Below are 25,560 nucleotides of genomic sequence, written 5' to 3'. Positions count from 1 at the left end.
CAGTTCTGTATCCAAATGGCTAGTTTTCCCTGTATTCCATGAGATCTACCCTTGCTAATCAGTGTCCCATGGGGAACCTTGTCGAATGCCTTACTGAACTCCATATAGATCACATCTACTGCTTTGCCCTCATCAACCTTTTTTACTTCTTCAAAAAACTCAATCAAGTTTGTGAGACATGATTTCCCACGCACAAAGCCATGTTGACTATCCCGAATCAGTCCTTGCCTTTCCAAATACATGTACATCCTGTCCCTCAGGATTCCCTCCAACAACTTGCCCACCACCGAGGTCAGGCTCACCGGTCTATAGTTCCCTGGCTTGTTCTTACCGCCCTTCTTAAACAGTGGCACCACGTTTGCCAACCTGCAGTCTTCCAACACCTCACCTGTGACTATTGATGATACAAATATCTCAGCAAGAGGCCCAGCAATCACTTCTCTAGCTTCCCACAGAGTTCTTGAGTACACCAGATCAGGTCCTGTGGATTGAACAACCTTTACCCATTTCAAGACATCCAGCACTTCCTCCTCTGTAATCTGGACATTTTGCAAGATGTCACCATCTATGTGGGAGAGAGCAAAACCATGGAGCCATCAGTACAAGATATTCACAAAGTCCAGTAAAGAAGGTGAGAGAAATTTCTCTCAAAGAATGGTGAGAGTGTAAAACTCACTTCCAAAGAAAGTAGTTGGGACAAATAATATCGATGCATTTAAGATACAACTAGATAAATGAGAACGGAACAACTGGGTATATTAATAATATGAATAGAGGAGTGGAAGAAGGCTCCCATACAGCACAGAGACCAACATGGACTAGTTGGGCCGAATGGTCCATTTCTGCACTGCAGACGATTTGGATGGTTTCCTGCCTCTTTGGTACAATTTGAAATGCCAGAAGCATAAAGTTGTCAAGGTTGGTATCAGGAAGACAAAGAACACAGAACAAAGATCATTATTGGCCAGCATAGGAAGGTTGAAGACTCAGCGGTCTCCCTACCAAAAAATAAACATGTGGTGTCACCAGAGAAGGCGGCTGTTTGTGCGTCTCATGACATGTGGCCCATAGACTGACCCTGAAGAAGTGTGTGCAGGTGCTCCCAAGACAACTGAACAAGCATTGAAATAGGAGCTGTAGCAGAGAGGAAGGGAGCACCATAAAATAGCATGGGACTTCCTGAATACCTCAACAACTGAGTGACAATTCCAGAAAAGTTCAAAATATTTATACTCTTGTTAGGGGAAGCTTGGCAGGTAAGCTTAGGTGTATTTGCCCTCCTGTGGGCAAAGATTTGTCAAGAGGGTTGAAGGGGAAGGGGAAGGGTAAGTGATAATGCCACCTCTGATATTCAGGACACCCCCATTCAAAAGCACAGAGAGAGCATGAGCCAGAGAGACAGTGAGAGCGAGCAAGACTGTTTAGGGTAAGGTGAGGTGCTTTTACTCCCTCCTTTTTCTGTTTAAAATGTATTTTTGTCACTCAGGTTTTGGCTTCTACTTTGGTGCAGCAGAATGAGCTGGAAGGAACTGATAAGCTATTCCATTTCTAGTTGGTGGCACAATTACTAAAATATGGCGGGGTAGTTCAGCCAAGTGCGTGGTGCAGCCTGTTGGCATTTGGAAACTCATGGAGGTACCATCCATCAGAGCTGATGAAGTCTGTTGGAAGTCTTACCATCTGTACAACGAGCTCCATATTTCAGACTTCAAGAGGCACAGTTGGAGAAACATTTGTTCATCCACAGAGGACACATGGAAAGCATGGTTAGGAAGGTGGTCACACCACAGTTTAGGGGTACATAAGCAGATAAGGAACAGGTACTACCAGGCAGTCCAAGAGAACGGCACAAGTAGTGCAGAAATCCCAATCTTGCTCACAAATCAGCTTTCCACCTTTAACATTGGTGGTGGCTCCTCAGATGTCAAAGAAATCTGAGGGGTGGAAGTAACAAATAAAGGGTTCTTCAGTTAAAAGAACAGACAGGTGCTTCTGCCTCTAGAATGGCATTTTGCAATCTGTATTCAGGGTCAAAAATGTCACAGAATGACTGCAGGACATTGATCTGGGGCAGGGTGAACCAGAGATGGTGGCCAATATTAGTACCAATTACTTCGATAGGAATGGTAACAAGATCCTGAAAGCAGAATATAGTGAGCAGAAATTGAGAGTGAAAAGCAAAAATCAGCAAAGCAACAATATCTGGAATACTTCCAGTCCCATACACTAATGAATATAGAAACAGGAGAGCCATTTAACCCAAGCTCCAAAGAAGGTGGAATCTGTGCAAGGAGGAAGATTTCACTCATTGAAAGGACTGGGACGTGCAGCCTCGCAGGGTGGTTTCCTAGAGCAGTTGAGAAGATTTTAAGACAAGATTAGCAGGGGGCTGGAAACCCAAGAGAGGGCTCAGGTCCTAGTGAAGCAAAACCAGTTAAAGAGGAAGTGGAAGCATGCAAGCCAAAAATGGAAGGCAGATGAAGTAACGGCAATTATCAAATAGAACCAAAATGGACAATAATGCTAAAAAGACTGAACTAATGGCACTTTATCAGAGTCATGTAGCATTCAGAAAGAAGTTAATGATTTGAATGCACTAATTGAGGGAAACAAATAGGAATTAATTGCCATTACAGAGATGTGGCTATAGAGTAACCAAGATAGGGAGCTCAATATCCAATATATTTTTGCTTATCGTTCCAAAGTGTAAAAATGAAAAAAGGAAATGGGATTTCACTCCTCATATGGGATGGCATCAGCACGTTAGCAATAGACAATCATCAATCAAATGATCAGGACAGGGTGGAGTGCAGAATCAGCAAGAGTTATTTTCAGAATACCAAACTGTAGCATTCATGTTAGGCACACTATATGCATCTCTAATTTCGTGATTTAAAATGTGAGTACTGCAATATTAAGAGGCAATCTAAGTTTGCGTATAAACTGGGTTAACCGACTCGTCAACCTCTAAAGTGCATATGAGGTGGGTTTCTGGAACAGCATGTTGAGGAGCCAAAGGATTGGGCTAAAAGAGAAAATGCTGGAAAATCTCAGCAGGTTTGGCAGCATCTGTAAGGAGAGAAAAGAGCAGACGTTTCGAGTCTAACTGACCCTTTGTCAAAGCCAGCTGACAAAGTTTCAAGTCTAACTGACAAAGAGTCAGTTAGACTTGAAACATCAGCTCTTTTCTCTCCTTACAGATGCTGCCAGACCTGCTGAGATTTTCCAGCATTTTCTCTTTTGGTTTCAGATTCCAGCATCCGCAGTAATTTGCTTTTATAAAGGATTGGGCTATTTTGGTTTGTGCATTGTGTAATAAGAAAGGATTAATTAATAAATCTTATTCTACTGCCTTTTAAGTAGTAGTGACCACAATATCATAGAATTTAACTGACGTTTCGGTGCAACATTATCTATTCTGAAACTAAGTTCTTAAATCTGTGTTCAGAAACTATGGCGAATGAGGGCAAGTTGGTTATGATGGATTAGGAAAATACACTGAAAGATCTGATGGTAGGCTAGCTTTTAAAGATGCATGCACTTCCATGGCACAAACACCCAAAGGGAAAGGTGAATCAACCATGGTTAACAAAAGTAGTTACAAGATTGCAGTAGGAGTGACTTACAAGAATGCTATTAATAGAAGCAAGCCCCTTTGGGAGCAACGCAGAACCCAGAAAAGGATGACAAAAGAAACCAATAAAGAAATGAAAAGAAGAAAATACGAATGTAAGTTGGCAAGAAATTTGAAAGGTGGGTTGTAAAAACTATCCATACAGGAAAAGTTACCAAGAATAAATTGAGCACATTACAGTTGGGAACAGGAGACGTTATAACGGAGAACAGGAAATGGCAGTGAAATTACACATTTACTTTAAGTCTGCATTCATGGAAGATGATATAGAAAATACTAGAAGAATTCAAATAAATTAGTATTAGTAAATGGCTAGCATTTTGTGAAAAAATGAAAAATGGTGTTGAGGAAGATAAGACATGATCAAGAATGGTGGATATTACTGTAGGGCTGAATGGCCATTCCGGTCCCATTGAGAAATATCAGGTCTTGAGCGGATGTGGCAACATCCTGAAGGGAGGAGACAAGAAAACTAAATTTTCTGGCAGCTTAACTTCATCATAAAATAAAAAGCTGCTCCATTGGAAGAGCTTTATACAATCTAGAAATAGCCAACTCAGAACATTGGGTGCTTGCATCAGCACAGCTTCCAGGTCTGCAGTTTCAGAATCAATGAGCCAAACATCACTCAAACATCTCATTCAAATGATGAACTTGAAATGATTGAATAGACCTCTTGCCTGCCCTTTTGAACAGTAACAGGAGGAAAACAGCAGATAACAAAAGCGCCCACAAACCGATGGAGAGGAGAGAAAGTAATTTCTCTCTGTGGCCTATTATTTACAAGTCTGGAAAATCTTTATGCTGCTGGTTCTCCCAAGGTTACAATGCCCTTTCATCACTGCCTTACTCAAAAGAAACCTTCTTCAAAACAAGGTTTTTCTTGGGAAGCAAGGTGGATTGGTTCGGCATTCAGGCATGTGTTACATACATGCCCCCTTCTAGACAGTCCTAGGCTGCATCTAAATATCAAATCCAGTGGTGCTGCTGTAATTGATCAGTCTATCATTGTACATGCGCATTTGCTTTTTGGAAGGCTCTGTGCTGACATGCATCGATTGTACCATTGACTCAATTATAGAGCTTCCCTACCAACAGATTAACAAACCTAATGAAGTGTGAAATTTCTACTCTATTTAACTTCTCAACTGTAAAATAAACACTTTTTTGGGTGATTGTTTTCAAGTGGAGAAACATTAAAAATGCTCTTGAAAAGCTTTGGATTAAATATATTTTCAAAAGGAAATATGAGCTTTGACAGAGCACACTTTCATAATGAACAGCATTGTATTATGTTGAAGGTGCAATATAAATATACAATGTTAAAGAATTGCCGCAATTTGTCTCTAAAAAGGTTGGAATTGCTGTCAACTTTGTCAGTAAGCCTAGCTTTTGATCAGTAGTTGAACTGTCCCATTGTATCAGGGAACTCTCTCTCTGCTACTCAATTTGGAATTGCAACCTTGTTTAATTGCAGTTCATTCTGAAACATGGAAGGTAGAAGGAGTGGGCCATACAACTTCTCAAGCCTGCTTCACTATTCAATACATTCATGGCAGATCATTCAGCTAATCCTGCCCTCCATCCATCGTTCTTGATCCCTTTCACCACAAGGGCTATTATCTATTTCCTTGAAATGAAGGGGACACCTGGATTTGAACCAGGGACCTCTTGATCTACAAGCAAATGTTCTAACACTGAGCTATTCCCTGAAATGAAAGCACATACATAATTCCATGTGGATTTAACTGGGTGACTGGGACTTGAGCAGAAGTACCTCAAGTTGAGTTTGCTGTCCAATTAATTAACTCTGCTTCTGGCCTGCAGAAGGGTTTGGAAGTCGACACCTCAGCAAAAATGGTACTTAAAAAGGTACCTCGTGGAAAAAGTGAGCCTGAATGCTGTCATTGCACTACACATACAGAACCAAGGGCAAAGTAAATAACTGACATATTGCCTGATGACACAAGTTACACAGCCTCTGCTCAGTTGGTACCATTCTCATCTCTCAGTTAGAAGGTTGTAGGTTGAAGGTTGAAGTCCCACCTTGGAGTTTTGATCGAACACAGCCAGAGCAGCACTGGAGTGCTGTATTCCAGATGTGAAATTAACAGAGGGCCTCTCTCAGATCAGATCACATGACAACTGCAAAAAGTTGTGAAATTTTCCCAGCATCCTCTACCAAAACCAACAGCTTATCAAATCACTGCATGTAGAATCACACTGTGCGTGCAGTGTACACCACATTTCTCACAAGAACAACTTCAAAGCACTTGGAGATGTCCTGAGGTCTCTTACCTCAGATGTTATATAAAAACAAGTTCATTCCTGTGGACAGCAAAGAGGGTTACCTCAGATTACAACAGGATCTGGACTAGATGGGCCAATGGGCTGAGAAGTGGCAGATGGAGTTTAATTCAGATAAATGCGAGGTGCTGCATTTTGGGAAAGCAAATCTTAGCAGGACTTATACACTTAATGGTAACAAAGTGAACAAAGAGACCTTGTTATACACCTAATGATAAGGTCCTCGCGAGTGATGCTGAACAAAGAGACCTTGGAGTGCAGGTTCATAGCTCCTTGAAAGTGGAGTCGCAGGTAGATAGGATGGTGAAGGCAGCGTTTGGTATGCTTTCCTTTATTGGTCAGAGTATTGAGGTACTTACTGAGCTTCATTCTAAAGGTGAGCCAAACATCAAATGGATGAAATCCTCTATACAAGAATATCCGTGAAATGCCGATGTTAGCTACTCTAGTTTCCAAGAGGTTTAATCACACAACTAACCCAACCCCTGCCATTGGTCTCTTGACATTAACTCTCATGGAGTCCACCTTTCCATGCCAATTACTAAGCAGATACAGAAGAACCTCGATTGTCCAGCATTTGATTAATCGAATTTTGGATTATCTGAACAATATTGCAAGGTCCCGATGCTTGGCTAACTATGTTATCCAGTATTCAATTAACCGAATGAAATACTCCCCTGCCCATGTCCTTCGGATAAACGAGGTACCTCTGTAATCGGTTACATAATTATTCTTGGCTGTCTTAAACTCATAACATCTCAGTTGCTAATACAGTGATGTAATTGTTACACTGATGTGCCCATGTCACTACAGTAGGCTTCCCATTGCAATACGTACTGGGCAGCTTTTGATGGTCACAGAAGATGGTCACTGTGACGCCAGCACAGTAGCAGCTCAGATGAACTGGTCAATCCCAATGGTGCTCCACACCTCGCCCTTCAAATTTTCTCTCCACTGATCTTGAAACACTGCCTGTTATAACTCTATAACAGGAGATCATTGGTCCAGATCAGGATCACACTCATTGATGGTGCCTCCCTCAGCCTTCAGAGAGATCACGCAAAGAGATCAACCAGCACTTACAAATCAAATCAAAGCCAGGATGCAGGAATGTCTCGCAGGTAGACAGGGTGGTGAAGGTGGCGTGAGGCACACTTGTCTTCATTGATCAGTGCATCAAGTATAAAAGTTGCGATGTCATGATGCAGCTGTACAGGACAATGGTAAGGCCACTTTTACAATACAGTGTACAAAGATTTAAGAGAGATCTGCGGGGCAACGTTTTCACACAGAGAGTGGTGTGTGTATAGATCGAACTGCCTGAGGAATTGGTGGAGGCAAGTACAATTAAAACATTTTAAAGGCACTTGGACAAGTACATGAATTGGGAAGGCTCAGAGGGATATGGACCAAATACAGGCAAATGGGACAAGTTTCACTTAGGAAACCTGGTCAGCATGGCCGACTTGGACCAAAGGGTCTGCTTCTGTGATGTGTAACTCGATGGCAACAAATGCTTAAACAAAATTCTAAAAGAAGAAAGGTATAACTTCTTTACAAAGTTAGCATTTCCCACTCGCCAAACTAGCATCGTCCAGCAGCCTACCAGGAATGAGCTGCCTGGGGCCAAGAGGATAACAAGCTGAGAGTGTGATAAAAGAGAACCTGGTATTCATCAGAGTATCACTGACTGAAAACATGAGGTCTGCGTCTCTCTCCACAGATGCTTCCTGATCTGATGAGTATACCTTCAATCCTTGATTTTATTTCAGATTTCCAGCAGTGTACCTTTCTGTCGTAGTTACTTACTTGACTCTGCAACTTGCTTTGCTTTTTCAGGCGTAGGTTTTCTGGGGTATCTGCCACAGCAGTGAATGACGACTTTGGGTAATGCCTGGAAAAGAAAAATATAAAGTTTTCAGCTTTTCATATGTTATATATTTGTTCCTGTGAGATTTAGCCTCATGAACAAGACAAGCAATGGAATCAATGAAAGTTGGCAAATAAGTAAACGGACAGCAATTTATCTTGAGAAGGATCAAGGATGTCAGGACAATCTTGGATTAATAAATTACCAACACGTCAGCCCTACAATGTGACCTGTTCCAATAAAAGAGATATTCCCCAATGTTACAAATAGCAAAAAAAAAAGCCATTCAGCCCATGACATCTTGATATCACAGACAATGGTTCCGTTTTAAGCTCCTCCACTTTCAGATAAACACCTTAAATTTTCATGGAGCACAACTCATCAGCAAAAAAATAAACTCCGCTTAGGGACTGTTGTGAAGATAAACAAGACTCTCGATAGGCAACCCCTCCATCTCCAAACAGACCCTGCAGGTATTTGGTGCCACATACTTTGACAAATCCTCAATGCTTTGCTATAAAAAGACAGAGCGAACACACAATGTTGCATTTTCAAACTTCTCTCTTGAACGACAATCTTCTCAGTGAGCATCAAGTCATAATAGTCAAGCATCTCGACTATTAAGGAATGGCGTTCTTCCTCAGTTCTCCAAGAGATAGTGTCCACCATCAGATTCCTATTCACCTGGTGTCTCTATTGATCAATTTATGAGGTAAAGGAATATGCCATTCAGCCTCTTGGAGCTTGCTCTATCAATCAATCAGATAATCATTTATTCATATCTCAATTCCATCAATGCTGCTTTTTTTCCCCATTCATTCACAGGATGTGGGTTTCACTGGCTGGGCGAGCATTTATTGTCCATTCCTAACTGCACAGAGGACAGTTAAGAAGCAACCTCATTGCTGTGGGTCTGGAGTTACGTGGAGATCAGACTGGTCAGTGACTTTTCCTGACGATCGACATTAGTTCCATGGTCTCCATTAAACCATTAACTCCAGAACTTTGCTTTGGTGGGATGTGAACCTCGATCCTCGGAACATTAGCTTGGTTTAATAAATTACCAACGCATCAACCCCAGTTTTTTAAAAAAAAGAAAGAGATATTTCCCAAGGGTACAAATACCACCGAGCACGAAAAGGCCATTTGGCCCATGACACCTAAATATTTCAGACAATGGTTCCACTTTAAGCTCCTCCACTTTCAGATAAACACCCCAAATATACATGGAGCTCAACTCTGCAGCAAAAATTTAGCATTAGAAAACCTAACAGTTTTCCAGGAAATGGATTCCTTTCCAATCCCTTCTAGTGGCTAGTTTATATTCTCACAAAGTTAATGACCGAATGCTACTCCAAAAGAGATCTCCCTGCCTCCCCTTAATAGCGTATAGCTTACAATGATTTCTCTGGATCAAAAAGAGTGATTCATATTCAGGTAGGTTTCTGCAAACTGTTACGGATACAGTGTAACCATGCAGTAATGTACAGTGGAACTACTGCTGCAATATAATGGTTGGCTCTATATGGTTGATTTTAAATACCTCTGTCACCAGCACAGACAATCCCACCCCACATTCTCATGATTACTGATGCCATGATTATCATTATCATATCCATTCTCATTTATACAACACTTAATTGCCCAAAGCCAAACAGTGCAAAGTCTACATACAATAATTGAAACAGCGTATGCATGTTTGGGGAGTTGAGGCCAAAGCCAGGAAAAACTTAAAGTTAGGACTTGGCTATTCATGAATGCTTTCTGAAAACATCTCGTTACTCACTGACGGGTGATGGAAATCTGGAGCTCCTTCCATCTAAAGGCTGCCAAGGTTTCGGTCAATTGGAAATTTCAAAACTAAGATTTGTGGATTTTTGTTTGGTAAGGCTATTGAAGGTTATGGAGCCAAGGCGCCAAGAGGGAGGTGATGGCATTATTATTGTTAAATTAATCGAGATGGCTCAGTGGTTAGCACTGCTGCCTCACATCACCAGGGACCCGGGTTTGATTCTACCCTGGGGCAACTGACTGTCTGAGTGGAGTGTCTGCGGGGGTTTCCTCCAAGTACTCCAGTTTCCTCCCACAGTCCAAACATGTGCAGGTTAGGTGGATTGGCCATGCTAAATTGCCAATGGTGCCCAGGGATGTGGAGGCCAGGTAGATTTGTCATGGGAATTACAGAATTACGTGGATAAGGAAAGGGGAAGGAGTCTGGGTGAGATGTAGACTCAGTGGGCCATGGGGATTCTATAACTCTAGGATTAATCCAGAAACACAGCCAGTGGGAGCTGACAAACTGGTGCCAAGCCACCCAGCATTTGTCATTTGCTGACAGTCACAGTAATGCTCAAGCTATTCCAGGGATAAGAGGTACAGAAGTTATTATTAAAAAAAGAAACAAAATTCTTTGCCTCATCACAATAATCTCAGTAAAAAATGTACAATTGAGGTTTGTAAGACAGGAACATTGCCCAACAAGTTCCCAATTTGAAGATAAAGGACATGTTTATTTTCCCCTTCCTTCTTCAGCCTAGAATTGAAAAACGTTGCGCAACATCATTTCAGCTTCGTCTTTGCCAAGTGTAATCAATGAACAACTGCAGAAATCGAAGGAGTGGGGTCAGTTAATCATGCCAACCTGGCTGGCTGACCAAGCCTAATGGTACAGATACATCCTCCTGACCATGCCTAATGGTGCAGATTCATCTTCAGTGGCTGGCATATTTCGGACTCAGATTCTGATCATCCAACAAGCCACTATCTACCACACAGATGAGTGATGTGGCATGGGAATTTCAGTGTAGGTATGTAAGCCATACATCGTAAACATTGTTCAATTATAATTGAACAGCATAATCCTTTGGCTATTTATAACAAGATACTAACTGTACCCAACCAGCTTGTGCTTGCATGCATACTGTCTAACATTAGATGTACTTCTGCAACTGGATGTTTGCTGAATAATTCAGGTTGTACAAGGACTTTTGCTAAAGATTGTCAGTTGAGCTCACTGCACAGTGGATTGCATACCCCAAAAGCTATATTATTGCACATGTCTACTTATTGCAGACAGAAAAAAACATGTATACTGGACTTCACCTGTTTCAAACCAATATAAATGACAGCCATTCACTGGTTCATCTCTCGGAGCAATGTTCTGACCAATGAAAACCAATGTGGGCGGCACGGTGGCACAGTGGTTAGCACTGCAGCCTCACAGCGCCAGAGACCCGGGTTCAATTCCCGCCTCAGGCGACTGACTGTGTGGAGTTTGCACATTCTCCCCGTGACTGCGTGGGTTTCCTCCGGGTGCTCCGGTTTCCTCCCACAATCCAAAAAAGTGCAGGTTAGGTGAATTGGCCACGCTAAATTGCCCGTAGTGGTAGGTAAGGGGTAAATGTAGGAGAATGGGTCTGGGTGGGTTACGCTTCGGCGGGTCGGTGTGGACTTATTGGGCCGAAGGGCCTGTTTCCACACTGTAGGTAATCTAAAAAAAAACAATCATCCTGCCAGGGTTAAAATTTTGCACAAAGCCTGGCTGTTTTGAAGATGTGTCTTTTTATTTCTGAATTTTGATTGTAGTCAGACATGGGAAAAGGACTGTTTTAAGAATTAAGGATGTGGAAAGAATTTTTACACACTTTAAAAGAAAACCTTTCAGTATGTATTGCAAGTGCTGTTTACCCTGTTCTTTGTTCCACCAAGGGGCAGGTCTAAATGCAGACAAACTGGCACCAGAGATTGTAAACAAAATGAGATTCAGCCAGTAACAAGTTGCTGATTAGTCTGCAAAGTAATGGTAGTTGCTGATGACAAAGGTCTTCTGCCTGTCAACAACAATGTGACTGGCCAGCATGTAGGTGATCAGCTTGTGGGCGTGAACTGGAGGATCAGAAGATAGTTGACCTCCCAAAAAGACATTGTCCTTTCGTCTGCTGTACAAAACACTTAAAAGGTCGAACAAAAGCCATCAGCAGTGACTGGAGAGAACAAGAGGGAGCCTGAATGTAAAAGAGCGAGCGAGAGTGTGAGAGAGAGACAGAGGAGGACAGGAGGAAAAGAGTGGGAGAGCAAGTGATGGCAAGCCAAAAGGACCATCACAATGAACCCTATGAACAAAGACCAATTAATTGCATTCCTAGGTTTTCCCTCCATCCATAACAACAGTGGTTTCTTTTTAAAATCTGTCTGCATGTGAAGGGTAATTTTATAATGGGTTAAGAGCTTTAACTAGTAGAGATAAGTGTTGACTGCTTCTAATAGTTTGTTTACCCATAGGTAAAATCTATTTATTTGCAATGTTAAGTACAAAAATCCAGTCCATGCTTTCTGTCAACTGGAGTATAACAGGCAAATTGGGGAATTTTGTGTACTTTGATACCTTTTGTATGATAAGAATTTTGTATTTTTATGACAACCCCAGGAATAGCAGGGATGGATTTCCGATGTGCTGACCCAAGGACGCATGACACTTAATTGTCAATCAGTAATAAAAAGGGTGTATCCACCATGGAAATGTCGCTATCAAAGTCCACTTGCTACCCAATCAGCACTCACTTCTCATGTGATATAAATAGTGAGTTTTTCTGTTCAATTGGTGTTCTTGCAAAATATCCTGATAAGTATAAGAAAAGCTTCAAGTGTCATTTTTAAGCAATATTCAAGCTCTGTATGGCAAAAAGCTATTTCAATTTTTTTAAAAGTTCGAAGATGTTTGTTTTAAGAAAAGCACTTTTTTTTAGTACATGTACCTATGAGCTTTTTCCCAGGTTCATTTTCTGTAACATTCAACAGATTAATCATTAATTCCTCAAAGTGCAGTGAAACCCTGGACAGATGGCAACAGAGGGGGAAGGTCAATAAAGAACTAAGCAAATTCAGATGCAGATAATGTTTCCCTGACCATCAAACGTGAAATAAAGCCAATTTTAGACAGAACTCAGACCTGGGACTGGAAATTCCAAAACTAAATTTAGAAACCTGGTTTTGCAGTGACTGCCTTTTCAGCTCCTGTTCCTCAGGTCAGGCATCAAAAATCCCGACACAGCCTAATATATTTCTCAATGTGTTCTGTGTACTTACGGATCGCACATCCTGATAGTCACAGATACAGGTACAAGAACGATGAGATGCTACGTGTGAGCACAGCTTAAAAAAAGTCATCAATAAATCATTAAATTACTGCTTTACTGAAAGGTTCACTAAAATATTCATGGATTTACAAGTCCAGTGGAACCACGCATGAAAGTAAATACATTGACGAGAGCTACACTTGATCCCCGTGTGAAAAGAAGAATGAGACATTGTTCCTGTCCCCGAGTGCAATCCAATAGCTCCTATTGCAGAAACATAGTTAATGTGTGCCTGGCAGTTAAAGGAATACAGGATCGGATTCAGCTGAGACCCCCTCTGGAGCGCAATAGCCTGTTCATAGGGCCAAATCTCTCCCGTGCACAATGACTACTTGGGCAAGATACTGGAAGGAAGATGCAGCTGTTGTTGTCAGAGCTTCAGGACTCTGGAGCAACCTCGCTGCAAATCAGTGAATAGAAACACCACAGCCAGTGAACAGAGTTAAAGCACTCAGACAACTGCAATGTTCGACACTTTCAAACTCTATGCTGTAGATGACACCACTCTTGAGAATGAATGAGTCTGATAGAACATGGGTACAACCATACAAAGATATTATTACATTAGACAAGGACAAACCTAAGAACACAGCACAGTAGCTCAGTGGTTAGCACTGCTGACTCTCAGCACCAGAACCCGGGTTTGATTCCAGCCTTGGGCAACTGTCTGTGTGGAGTTTACACATTTCCCCCATGTCCGAGAGTGTTTCCTTCGGGTGCTCCGGTTTCCTCCCACAGTCCAAAGATGTGCAGGTTAGGTGGATTGGTCATGCTAAATTGTCCATAGTGTCCTGTGCAGGTTAGGTGGGTTAGACTGGGAAAAGCAGGGCATCAGGGTAGTGGGGAGAGTCTGGTGGGATGCTCTTTGGTGGAATTGATGGGCTAAATTGATGAGCTTGTTATATCTGGGCTAGCCATTATCACAGCATTTAGCATGAATATATTATAAACAGTGTTACTTTGAAGGCCAAGCCTAAAGACAATTCTTGTGGTTCCCTTCTCCTCAACCAAATCTGTCTAAAACTTGGTGAGGCATAACACTTCAAGAGGAGCTGGTCTCTGGGGGAGTCCACAATCTCAGGCAAGGGCATGAGGCCGAGATAGGAGAATCAATTATGAGTAGGATGGGAAAGGAAGATAAACAAAGTACAAAGAAGCTTGGCAGAAAGCCTCACTGGGCATATCCAATAGTTATGAAAAAAAGAAAAATGGGGAGAAGGTTAAAAAGGATCAGAAGAGGAACGTGAAACCAAGATGCCGTAAACCTGGTGATAATTCATTCACAGGAGATGGTCATTACTGACAAGGTTGCCATTCTTCCTCATACATCTGGTCGGCATGAACAGGTTGGACTGAAGGGTCTTTCCATGCTGTACATCGCTATGACTCTACAATTCTATAACTTTTCTTTGGTGCTACCACCAAAGGCACTTTGAGGGAGCATTAACACTACTAGTGTTGGTCCAGAATAATAGTTCAAAGGGAGGCAGGGGCACAGTAGTAATGTCATGAGACTCATAATCCAGAGGCCCAGGCTAATACTCCGGGGTAAGCATTCAAACCTCACCATGGCAGCAGATGGAATTTAAATTGATTTAGTAATTCCAGAGTTAGTTTCAATAATGATAATCGTGGAGCTTAAAATGGATTTGCAAGTAGAAAACCATGTTTGACAAACCTGGGAGTTCTATTCTTAAAAAGGACACCATTAATAAAATGGATGAAGAATAATTGATAAAGGATGCACATATTTTCAGAAGACTTCCGATAAGGTCCCCCATAGGAGGTTGGTTAGCCAAATTAAAGCCAGTGGTATAGGAAGTAACATACTGGCATGGATTAATGATCAACTAAGCAGCAGAAAACAGAGCAGGAATAAATGGGTCACTTTCAAATTGGCAGACTATGATTAATGAGATACTGCAAGGATCAGTACATGGGTACAGCTGTTCACAATACATACCAATTATTTAGATTTTGTGAGACCAAATGTAACATTTCCAATTTGCAAATGATTCACAGCTAAGCAACAATATATGTTATGAGGAAGTTGTAAAATATTTTCAGGAGAGACAATTTGGACAGGCTTAGGTGACTGGGCAAGAACATGGCAGGCTTGATAAATTGAACAGCCTCCTCCTGTTCCTTAGTAACCATCACAATTGACATAAGTACACAGCTGGAACCAGGGTAAATAGACAAGACCTTTTCCCTGAAGTGGGGGAGTCCAGAAGTAGAGGGCATAGGTTTAGGGCGAGTCGGGAAGAAATTTAAAACGGACCTAAAGGGCAACATTTTCATGCAGAGAGTGGTTCATGTATGGAATGAGCTGCCAGAGGAAGTGGTGGAGGCTGGTACAATTACAACATTTAAAAGGAATCTGGATGCATACATGAATAGGAAGGGTTTAGAAGGATATGGGCCAAGTGCTGGCAAATGTAACTCGATTAGGTTAGGATATCTGGTCGGCATGGATGAAGGGTCTGTTTCTGTGCTGCATATCTCTAGGACTCTGTAACATATACATTAAAGTTATAATTTTCATTAATGATCAAAATCAAGTTTTGACCATTTCTCAATTCCCTACTACCTTCTGTTATCTCAGCTCACATCGCTGGATTGAAACACTCAGCCTAAATAAATTCACATTTAACACTGTGTCATTACAAGATGGTTCTTGCGTTTCAGTCCAGTTCTGCTCATGCTAACCTTCTTGAGAAAAGGTAGCATGAGACAGGATTTTCAATGACAAGTGTTGACTTTTTGTCAGCAGAATAAAACAGAACATAAAACAGTGACACAATCATGTGAGGAACTCCAACAGAGAGGGAAAGGGGGAGGCAGATGAAAAAAAAAAGAGGGAGAGAAACAAAAAAAGTCCAGGAAACAGATTCGCAGTAATTAAAATAACATGGCAGATTAATCTTGTGATAGGGAGGACCTCCGCCTTTAGACAATAAATCCTCTTCATCTTCCCTGACACACTGTCCCCAAATCAAAAAGGAAAAAATTAAAATATAAAAGGAGCAGCCCTCAATTTGATTTGTAGAACCTAAAAGTACAGAGAACAGCAAAAAAAACTTAATCCTTTGAAATATAGATTAGCTTTCCTTGGAATTGTCAAAACTTGTGCTTAGATTTTATCCCACGTTCATCAATCTGGGCATTTAACACTGAATACAACACATGCCAAGAATTGCGGAATGTTTCCAACAGTCAACAGATTCATCACAGTAAATTAGCTGTTTGAAAAAACCTCCCTGGTCCCCCCCAAGGCTGTCATAATACACAAAATATCTGCAAAATCTCAATCGTGGTGTAGCAGCTAGACCAGTAGGTTTTGTTTCTAAAAGAAGCATTTATACAACAGAAAATGAACAAAGGGAATAGGGCAAACTAGGCAAGATTTTTTGAACATTTTTCACAATGGGCTAAATGGATTTCTCCTGCCTTTATCATTTCAAAGATTTACAATCAGGTAAAGTCACGGACAGGGCTAATGGTTTGTGCAGAAACTGAGTAAGTCAGATCTCCTCTGGTCACAAAAGATTCTGATATTATTAGATCAAGTTTGGATTTTGGAAATGTCAAGACCAGCAAAAGACTTGCACTTTGTATCGGATAGCTCAGGGGGTTTTGATTGTTTAATAGACGAGTATCCTTAGGATGGAGATTGAGAAGTCAGGAGATAGGGCCGAAAAGTGGGGTTGAGATTGAAGATCACTGCTATCAAATGGGGGAAAAACAGGATTTAGGGGCTGAATGGTCTACCACCATTCCTATTTCTTATATACTTAAAGCGGAGAACAACATTAGTAAGTTACAACTGACATAAGTGCCTGGGTGGGTTTTGGGGGGAACTGAAAGTGGAGAGAGAATCAAAGATGTTTGAAGAAAAACAGAGTTGAGGACCCAGCTGCTGCTGGGCAGGTGGGGGTGGGGACAGGGAGTGGAATGTACAAGCGATCAGAGTTGGAGCTGGGACTCAGTGCTCTCTCTAAAACTTAGAGAGACGAAGTAAATAAAACAGGGAGGTGACTCATGGGGCACTGAGTTGACTGGACAGTTTCTATGCTGTAAGTTTTATGTAATTCTCTGAAAGCAGATACCTGGGAAGTTACAACTGACTATAAATGGGGTGGAGCGAGCCCTTTGAAGGATGGGAATATTGCACGACTTCACTATCACTGAAAGGGGAGACATGTTTCTGAAGCTTTTCATCTTTCATTCATCAGGACAAACACAGGAATGCCTAATTTCAATAATGACAATACAGTATACTAATCTCATTCTTGTGACTGTTCTTACCTCGGGGCCAGGAGGACCAGACTCATCCTATTGTTCCCCTTTGCTTCACCCATGGCTAATCAGAACCAACTATTAGGGTACAGACATTGGGTTATGACTGAGTTCAGGGCCAAGAGGATGGATGAGGAGAGTTCAGTCAGGGTATGTTGGAATAGTGATATTTGGAAACAAAGCACGTATGAAGGTTTAGTAATGGATGAATTGAGGCAGGTGTGGAGCTAGGCTACATTACAGAAATGTGAGTATTTGCACTGCAGAGAACATCATGGCAAATTCTACATGAGGGACTGAATGTCGAACCACAGAGAAAAAGTATTTTTATGTCAATGCAAAACTCTTAACTTCTGTATTTTCAGCAAGTGTCTCTGTTCCAATTGCCTAGAAATTATTTATTTATTTTCATCAAAACTGAACCTCATTTTCAAAACATTTCTGTCTGTGGGGAATTTGCACATTGTGGACAACCACATGACATGATGAAAACTGCACCAGTGACATTTTTACGAGAATTCCAACATTCATTGCTGAAGCTGTGGACAGGAGTATGTCATGCACATTGCTGTGTATATCTGAGTCTCTACTTAGACAAACATTGAAAAACAAGACCATCCACAAGCTCATTTGTTCAATGCCAAAAAGTCAAGCCCACTTTGAAATTGCAAAGCTAGCAAAAGGGATCAGCTTAGAGAAAGAGTGAGTGTCAGCCACAGCTTAGTGTGTAGTCCAAGCTGTCCCCGTTCAGAGGATATGGATACAGATACAGAGACCAAGCTCCAAAACCTAGGTATACATTCCAACACTGTACTGAGAGACTGCAGCATGGTTGGGATATTGAACAGAGGTTCAGTCTGTTCCATCAGATGAAACTGCACAATTTCAAGAAAGAGAGTTGGTGAGTATTTCCCAGTGTCCTTACTGACACTTCTCCACAGAAAACAGCAAATTTGTTTGGTAATACATTGGTATTTGGTGGGGAGCTTGAAGTGCACAGATTGGCTACCCAACAAAATACATCATTAGATGATTTGGCAAGTCTTGCAGTCAGAAGGAATGCAAGATTTGCCTTCATCCAGGTTAAAGTAGCTCAAGATTGACCATGAGTTGGACGACATGAAGCATAAAGAAGCATGGACCTCAGTCTTGCTGAGTTCAGATATTAAGTAAATTCACCCATTTATTCCCCATGTGAAAACTTATTCTGCTTTTGCCAATCCTTTTTATGAGTATCACTGGTGGCTCGTTGAAGTGAGATGAGAACCCTGGTCTGTGCCAAATCAGTTAATCTCAGCCAGGGAACCAATGGTAAAAATGAAATTCAATGTGGATGATCTTAATACATAGTGGATCAAAAGAGACAGATTTAATTAAAAGATAAAATACTGGAAATGTGCAGCAAGGTGGTGATCAGTTTCGATGTTTACTTCATCTCATTCTTTCTGTTGTGTTAGATTCAGAAGCTCACTTTTCCACTGGTAAAGGAAGGTAGAAGCAGCACTGTGAATGGATATACTGGAAAACCAATCAATTCGTGAGGGGTTATGCAGATGATGTTGGAACTGGACTCCCAGTGTTGAAATATATCTAAACAGAGCTGTGAACCCACCCATAATCAAGAAATAGTCAGCTCAGATCAACAGAAGTTATACTTTTTCTTTCAAGTACTGTTAGAAAACATCAAGGAGTTCAGTTCTGATCTTTAAAAAGGGCAGCATAATAATTACCATGAAGGAACACAAGTGTTTGGAGCTATTTAGCTGGTTCTGAGAATACAGGCCTTCCCCTCCCATTCCTTTTCAGCATTGACTTTTTTCTACAATTATTGTATCAAGAGAATAGTCAAATTGTTAGCAGCTGACCCCTCCCCTTAGGAGGTCACAATATTTGTTGTAGCTTTCAAAACTCACATGAGTTTCTCCTGCAACCAGCTTCTTTTATAGGAAGAAAGTCAAAGTTGCCATCGACCAGCTGTCTCAATCCTATGGTCCGTGGCGATGGATTGGATGGCAAGCTAGCAATTCACAATGTCAGGGGGATGCGAGTAAACAGGAAGATATGTAACTACAGACTCAAAAATTAAGGCCTCCACTCCCACAAACTGGTTTCTGGGACAACATGCAAAGAATTCAGAGCAGAAAAACAGACCATTCAGCAGCGGGACTTCCCTGGTACACTTGCTCCACTCAAGTCTACTCCTGCCCTACCTAATCTTACTCTTAAAAAAAGCCTCGATCGTAGAGATTTCCAAAAAAATCTCACGCATGGGTAAAAAATGGAGCCTGGAATCATGTAGAGGCAAAATGGATGCTGATAGTACATGCGATGACTAAACTTGTTTAACTCCTTTTTTTTAAACCTCCAAATGTCACTTTCCAAAAGAAATGCACCGATTTGCATTCGATTGGATCAATACAAACAGCTCTCGTCACCTCCCCAGAGAAAAGGGCCTCTCTGTTGTGTGGTTACTCACACTCTGGCATATTACTCCCCACAATTGGTGTTGAATAGAACCTCATAAGCAGTTCTGAAATTTGTACTTCCCAGGTCAAGATTCAAACTCAGGCCTCCACGTTTACCAATAATAATCACATGCCAATCAACATTGTACTAACTGGTGGCATTTGCACTGTTTAACTCAATAGATTCAAGGTTAGATAAGGCAAAGATAAACAAAAAAATCAGTTCGTCTGATGGCAAAAACTTGCCATAGGCACACAATGACGTTGTTGCCAGGTGCAAACAAAGAACAAACTAAAGTCTGTTTGAGTAGGTGAAACCCCACACTGCCCAAAAAGAGGATACAGTCAAGGTTTCAGCTTGGCGCTTTCATCTGAAGGTTGTGGGTACAAGTCCCACTATAGTGATCTGAGCATAAAAAGTTCAGGCTGACACACTCAGGGCATTATTGACAGAGTCTTCTGGACTGGCAAAGATGCCATCTTGTGACTAAAGCATAAACCAACCAGTCTTCTCAGCCATTTCAGATGGATTTAAAATATCCCGTGACATTATTTTAAAGAGAGATATTTGTTACTGACATCCACCAGGAGGTTAGTCTTCTTCAGAAGATGACCCACTGGACTCTAAGCATTAACACTCTCTCTCCCTCCACCCACAGACCTGCTGAGTTTCTCCAACAATGCCCTTTAAAAAGGAGGTAGATAAATTGACCAACCCAAAGTTTTTATTTAAAAAAAGGGATGTTATTTAACGCTGGAATACTGACCAGAACATTGGGACCAGCCTCAAGTCTTGAATACTCAACCGAAGCTTCTATGCAAATTTGAGGAGAACAGAGTCACGAGATATCACAATTGTTTTGGATAATACATTGGACGGATTTTAATTTGAAGATATGGAATGAAGGGAAAAACAACAGCTTCTCAACAAAATGTGAGTGCATTCTATTTATCTAAAAGATACAATCTAGCCAAAGTAAGTCTGAATTTTAAAATCAAAAATCAGGTGAATTGGGGATGCTAACTGCAAACAGAATTTCTTCAGCAGTTTCATCTAAACAACAATTTGAGGTATGAATAAGCAAAGGAAGTGAAATCTTCGTGCCAGCATGGAAATTGACCGTGTCACTTCCTGTTTTGTAAGCAGAAACTAAATTGAACTACTGTGGAAACTGACTTCGAATGCCAAATAAGGCAGTAGACCAGCTGAAATTTCACATCCCAGTATATTACATCAAATTAAGTTTACACATTATCGGTCAAACACTCCCAGAAGCTGCAAAACACTAGAAATGTCTGGCCAGCAAACAGAACAGTCATACAATAAAGACCAAGGTGGGTGACCTCTCTGTCCTTCAGCTAAAGAAAAGCTACCCAGAGTTAGATTGTCCTCACCTGGAATGAGCTCTAGGTATCACAGGGAACCCTCAAACAAGGCTGTGCATCGTTATCAGTATATTAGAAACAACATGTACACAGTACAATGTACACAGTACGACAAGAGTGTTGAGGCCAAGTTTCTCCTCTGACGAGTCTTTCAGATTGACTCAGGTTGCCAGAACTAAACATAGTCTATTGTCAACAAAGTGGAAATACCAACGTCCCATCTCTAGGTCATGCTCCATAGTAGCTTTTGCTTTCGCCATGAGCAGTGAACAGAATTTCACCTCCAAGTCACTCGATCATTGGCTCAAGTCTCACAACAGACCCTTGTACCCAAAATCCTGGATGCTCCAGTTTGCTATGTCAGGAGTTCTGCACTGAAGGAGAGTTCTTTCAGATGAAATTATGTTAAAGAGCAGGCCCCCTGCCTTCTCAGTAGATGTAAAAAATCCCATAACTATTTGAAGAAAAAGCAGGGGGAGTTCATCCTGGTGCCTTGACCTTTATTTGACCAACAAACAAAATTAACAAAGAGGTCATTATTCAATTTCTGTTTGTGGGTGCTTGCTGTCCACAATTAACTGCTGCTTGTCCAACAATGTGATAGTAACTACCCTCCAAACAACATGCACTTTACTGGTTCTCAAGTGGAACATCCTAGAGTTGAGGAAGGCACTAAAGAAACGTAGGTCTTTCACATTACAGGAGATTTTGTAATGAATCTTTGTTTTTTTGTAAGCATTTTCTGTTTACAAATCTAGCAATCTGTGACTTGTAACATTCAGAGCATTTTCAGTTTCCACATTCAGTTTTGCCCGGCAGTATGAGGAGTGCTCACAACAAGATCCTCAACAGATCTTCTTCAGTGATCCCCAAAGTAGGGAGGAGATAAGAGAAAAAATGAATGAGTGAGCACGAGACACACATTTTAGGAAGTGCTGCTTTTAGCACCACTGTGAATGCAATTAAACTAGAGAGGTGCAATGTAGAGTCTCTGATGGAAGACAACAGCAGTTGGATGGTTCTGTGCTGTTGGAACTCTAGTAGCTGCTCTAGGAATCAGTAGAAGTAAAATCTACATCTATTACCCATGTTTACCACATGGTAAAACTGTTAGAAACAAATTGTACATATTGTAGATTGAATTACTACATAAATGCTGTAAAGTGTAATTTATTGTTATTTGTTCAAATTCATGAAATCTTCTGGCTTCAATTTCTTAATACATTTCTGAATCCCTCACTTTGTCATTTAAAAAAAAAATTCTATAAACCTCTAACCAGATGGTAATATAAATTTGGTCACCTGGTCTGGGTTCAGAGGTTTCCTGAAAAAAGGCCACCTTTCTCTGACCAGAGACAGGCTTCCATTCTCCACAATGTCAAGTGATTGGAATATTCAACTAAGCAGGGAGCACACTCCAGAGGTTTAGCACGCTTTCACCTGACGTCCAGCAAGGGATATGAGTAGGTGACAGCCCTTTGTAAAAAAACACTAAACCAACAAACAAACAAACAACAACATACTGTCTTCTCGCCCTCTAGCCCAGCCACCTGTACTAAATCATTTATTTTTATGTTTCCATAAATCGTTAAAGTCATGCGTGTGATCTGGAAGGGATAAAGAAACATGTGCTTAGTTCTTTAGAGAATTGAAAGGAAACGGTAGCATTTAAGGATTAGTTGCAAAACAACACACTGTTTTTCTTTCTAAATAAACACACGAAAGGTACAAATCTATTTCTGTCCAACTCTGCCATTTCCCACTCAGTAATAAGTTGCTTCTATTAGACATGGCAATACCTCTACATTTCAAACCACTCCAGTTCAATTGCTGTAACCCAACCATGCTTACTCCACCCAGTAACTGATGAGTTGCTCTGTTCACATTGACAGCAGAGTCAAATTATTTCCTTAAATAGGCAGATAATGCTCAGAGCTGTCTAACCCCACATGTCTGGTCTCAATGATCGATAGCCAAATCTCACTATTGCATCATTTGCTAATATACATGGGTAAACATGGGTAATAGATGTAGATTTTACTTCTACTGATTCCTAGAGCAGCTACTAGAGTTCCAACAGCACAGAACCATCCAACTGCTGTTGTCTTCCATCAGAGACTCTACATGGGACACAGCATAGACAGAGAAAAGGGAGAATATTTTCTCAAACTAATCGCAATACATTCACGTTTCATTAACAATGTGTCTGAATAGCATAAATAGGGAGAAATCAAGTCCACTGGCAGAAAGGTTAATAACCAGAGACGACAGCTTTAAAGATGACTAACAAAAGGACCAAATGGGAGGGAACTTTTCGTTACAGCAAGTAGTTAGGATCTGGAATGGACTGCTTGAAACTGTGGGGGGGGGGGGGGGGGTAGAAAGAGAGCAGATTCAACAGTAGCTTTCAAAAGCAATTTGGATGATATTTGAAGGAGAAAAGGCTAGTACAGGCTCGATAGGTTGAACAGCCTCTTTCCAGTGTACTAGTACGAGTTATGATTGTAGTAAAAGTGTATCCAAAGAGGGAGATTAAAGATAATTCTGTTACACAGCAGAGTAGTTTCCGGTTGCAATTCTCTTGCCAAAATATAGTTACAGGACCCATATCCTTTTTTGTTTCTGATAAAGGTAAGAGATTGCTGAAGAGGAATTATTGAAGGGTAAGGGGGCACGATCAGACCATGGATTCAGTGCAACTTGGGACAAACTCAAAATGCTGAATGGCCTGTTTCTGTGCTGCAAAGATTCTCTGAATGTAAAGTTCTGTCGTCTGCAACAGGAAGAAATTTTTTTTTTAAAAATGGACAAAACTTTCATCATTCCAACATGAACAAGAATCACAGGCTTGTAATAGTGGAAGGGGTGGGAGGGTGGTGGAGGGCTGCAGGAAGACGGTTGCCTGCTAAAACAAACAGGGCACTGTAAAACACAGGGGCCAAGGGTCTCCATTACAACATTGATTCCCCCTGGGAACTTTGGCAAATTAATAACACTGCTTTGGGCTTCTCCCAGATCAGCTATAAATAGCAAGCAGACGCCGAAGGCAAAATTCTTCGAGATGCCTTTATTGTTCTAAAGCTGGGCCTATTCCACATCACAGGAAGGCCAATTTCTTTGCAGCGATGGACTTTTTTTTTATTTTCCCACACTTTTCTAGCCATATGGTGCAGGAGCTGCGACTGAGAATGCAGAGTCCCAGCCAAAAACAAAAACATTCTTCTGCCTTGGACTCACATCTGTTGGGATTTTGAACTCAATAGCCAGTCACACTAATAGTCAACCCTATTCACAGAAAACTGACAGACAAAAAAGCAGTTATTAAATTTACCAGTCACAACTTTTACAGGATGAACATTGATGGGACACTCAGGGTGGAAAGAAGAATCTTCACTTCAACAAAGTGATTTGGAGGAGCCGGTGTTGGACTGGGGTGTACAAAAGTTAAAAATCACAACACCAGGTTATAGTGCAACAAGTTTATTTGGAAGCACTAGCTTTCGGAGTGCTGATGAAGGAGCAGCGCTCTGAAAGCTAGTGCTTCAAAATAAACATGTTGAACTATAACCTGGTGTTGTTTGATTTTTACCTCAGGAAAAGGCATTAGCCATAGACTCCAACAAGCCCGACACAAATTTCCAATGATTTTGAATTGTTCATTGGGTCCATATTCAGTGCCATTGTGTTTATGCCTCTGAAGGCAAGTTGCAGTTATATACACACTATCATTTATGATCATGGGAGATCCCAGCCAAAGTACTCTGAAGAGTAGTCACTGATGTAATGTAGAAGATTGTGGCACAGTAATTGCTCACAAAGAACTGATACCGGTTTTAGGAATGTTTGTAGTGAAAAATATTATCCAGGTTATTGGTAAAAAAAACCCTATTCCTCTTCATAGTGGCACCTTGGGGATTTTATATCTACTCGAGTGAACAGATGGGGTCCTGGCTTAACATTGCATTCTTAAGACAGCACCTCATACAACATGGTCCTCCTTCAGTAACTGCTCAGCGAGTTCAGGCTAGAGTTTGAACTCAATGGTAAAGAATAGGACTGGAACAGGAAACGGCAACTCACTCAATAAGAGCAAAACACGTCGCTTCACAACTAGCGTATCGGACAACTGTGCCTCAATTTCTTTTGATCTTCGGTGGTCAAATACCCGGACATCATGAAGCCTTGGGAATAACACCCTAAGTTTAGATCCATGTTCCTATTACCTTTGTAGGGGCCTCAAGTTGGCAGCTTCTGTTTGTGCCTTGTGCCTATTGGTCAATGTAACAGCTTGACCTCAGGATTGCTGCCAGATGTGACACACCTGGATACCTGGACCAACTGGTATATGGATCCCTCAAACAGCAACATAAAACTAAATTCTCAAAATCTTGGTATTTTGACATATTACAATCTATAGAGACCCAATAATTGTTCAAAAGATATGTGAGCTTCCAGTTAACAGCT

At 41.1% G+C, this 25,560-nt stretch overlaps 1 protein-coding gene across 1 annotated transcript in view; it reads right to left on the bottom strand.

Annotated features, from left to right (window-relative positions):
* The window catches only part of lasp1 (LIM and SH3 protein 1), a 152,795-nt gene that overhangs the window by 76,625 nt on the left and 50,610 nt on the right, over positions 1–25,560 (bottom strand). The window contains exon 3 of the mRNA XM_043674841.1: positions 7,751–7,835. Coding sequence (XP_043530776.1) covers positions 7,751–7,835 — 85 coding nt within the window. The remainder of the gene's footprint in view (positions 1–7,750; positions 7,836–25,560) is intronic.

This window comes from Chiloscyllium plagiosum, chromosome 33 (genome assembly GCF_004010195.1).
Source record: "Chiloscyllium plagiosum isolate BGI_BamShark_2017 chromosome 33, ASM401019v2, whole genome shotgun sequence".
NCBI lineage: Eukaryota > Metazoa > Chordata > Chondrichthyes > Orectolobiformes > Hemiscylliidae > Chiloscyllium > Chiloscyllium plagiosum.
Note: the sequence above shows the minus strand (reverse complement) of the source record. Positions and strands in the feature narration are given on the sequence as shown.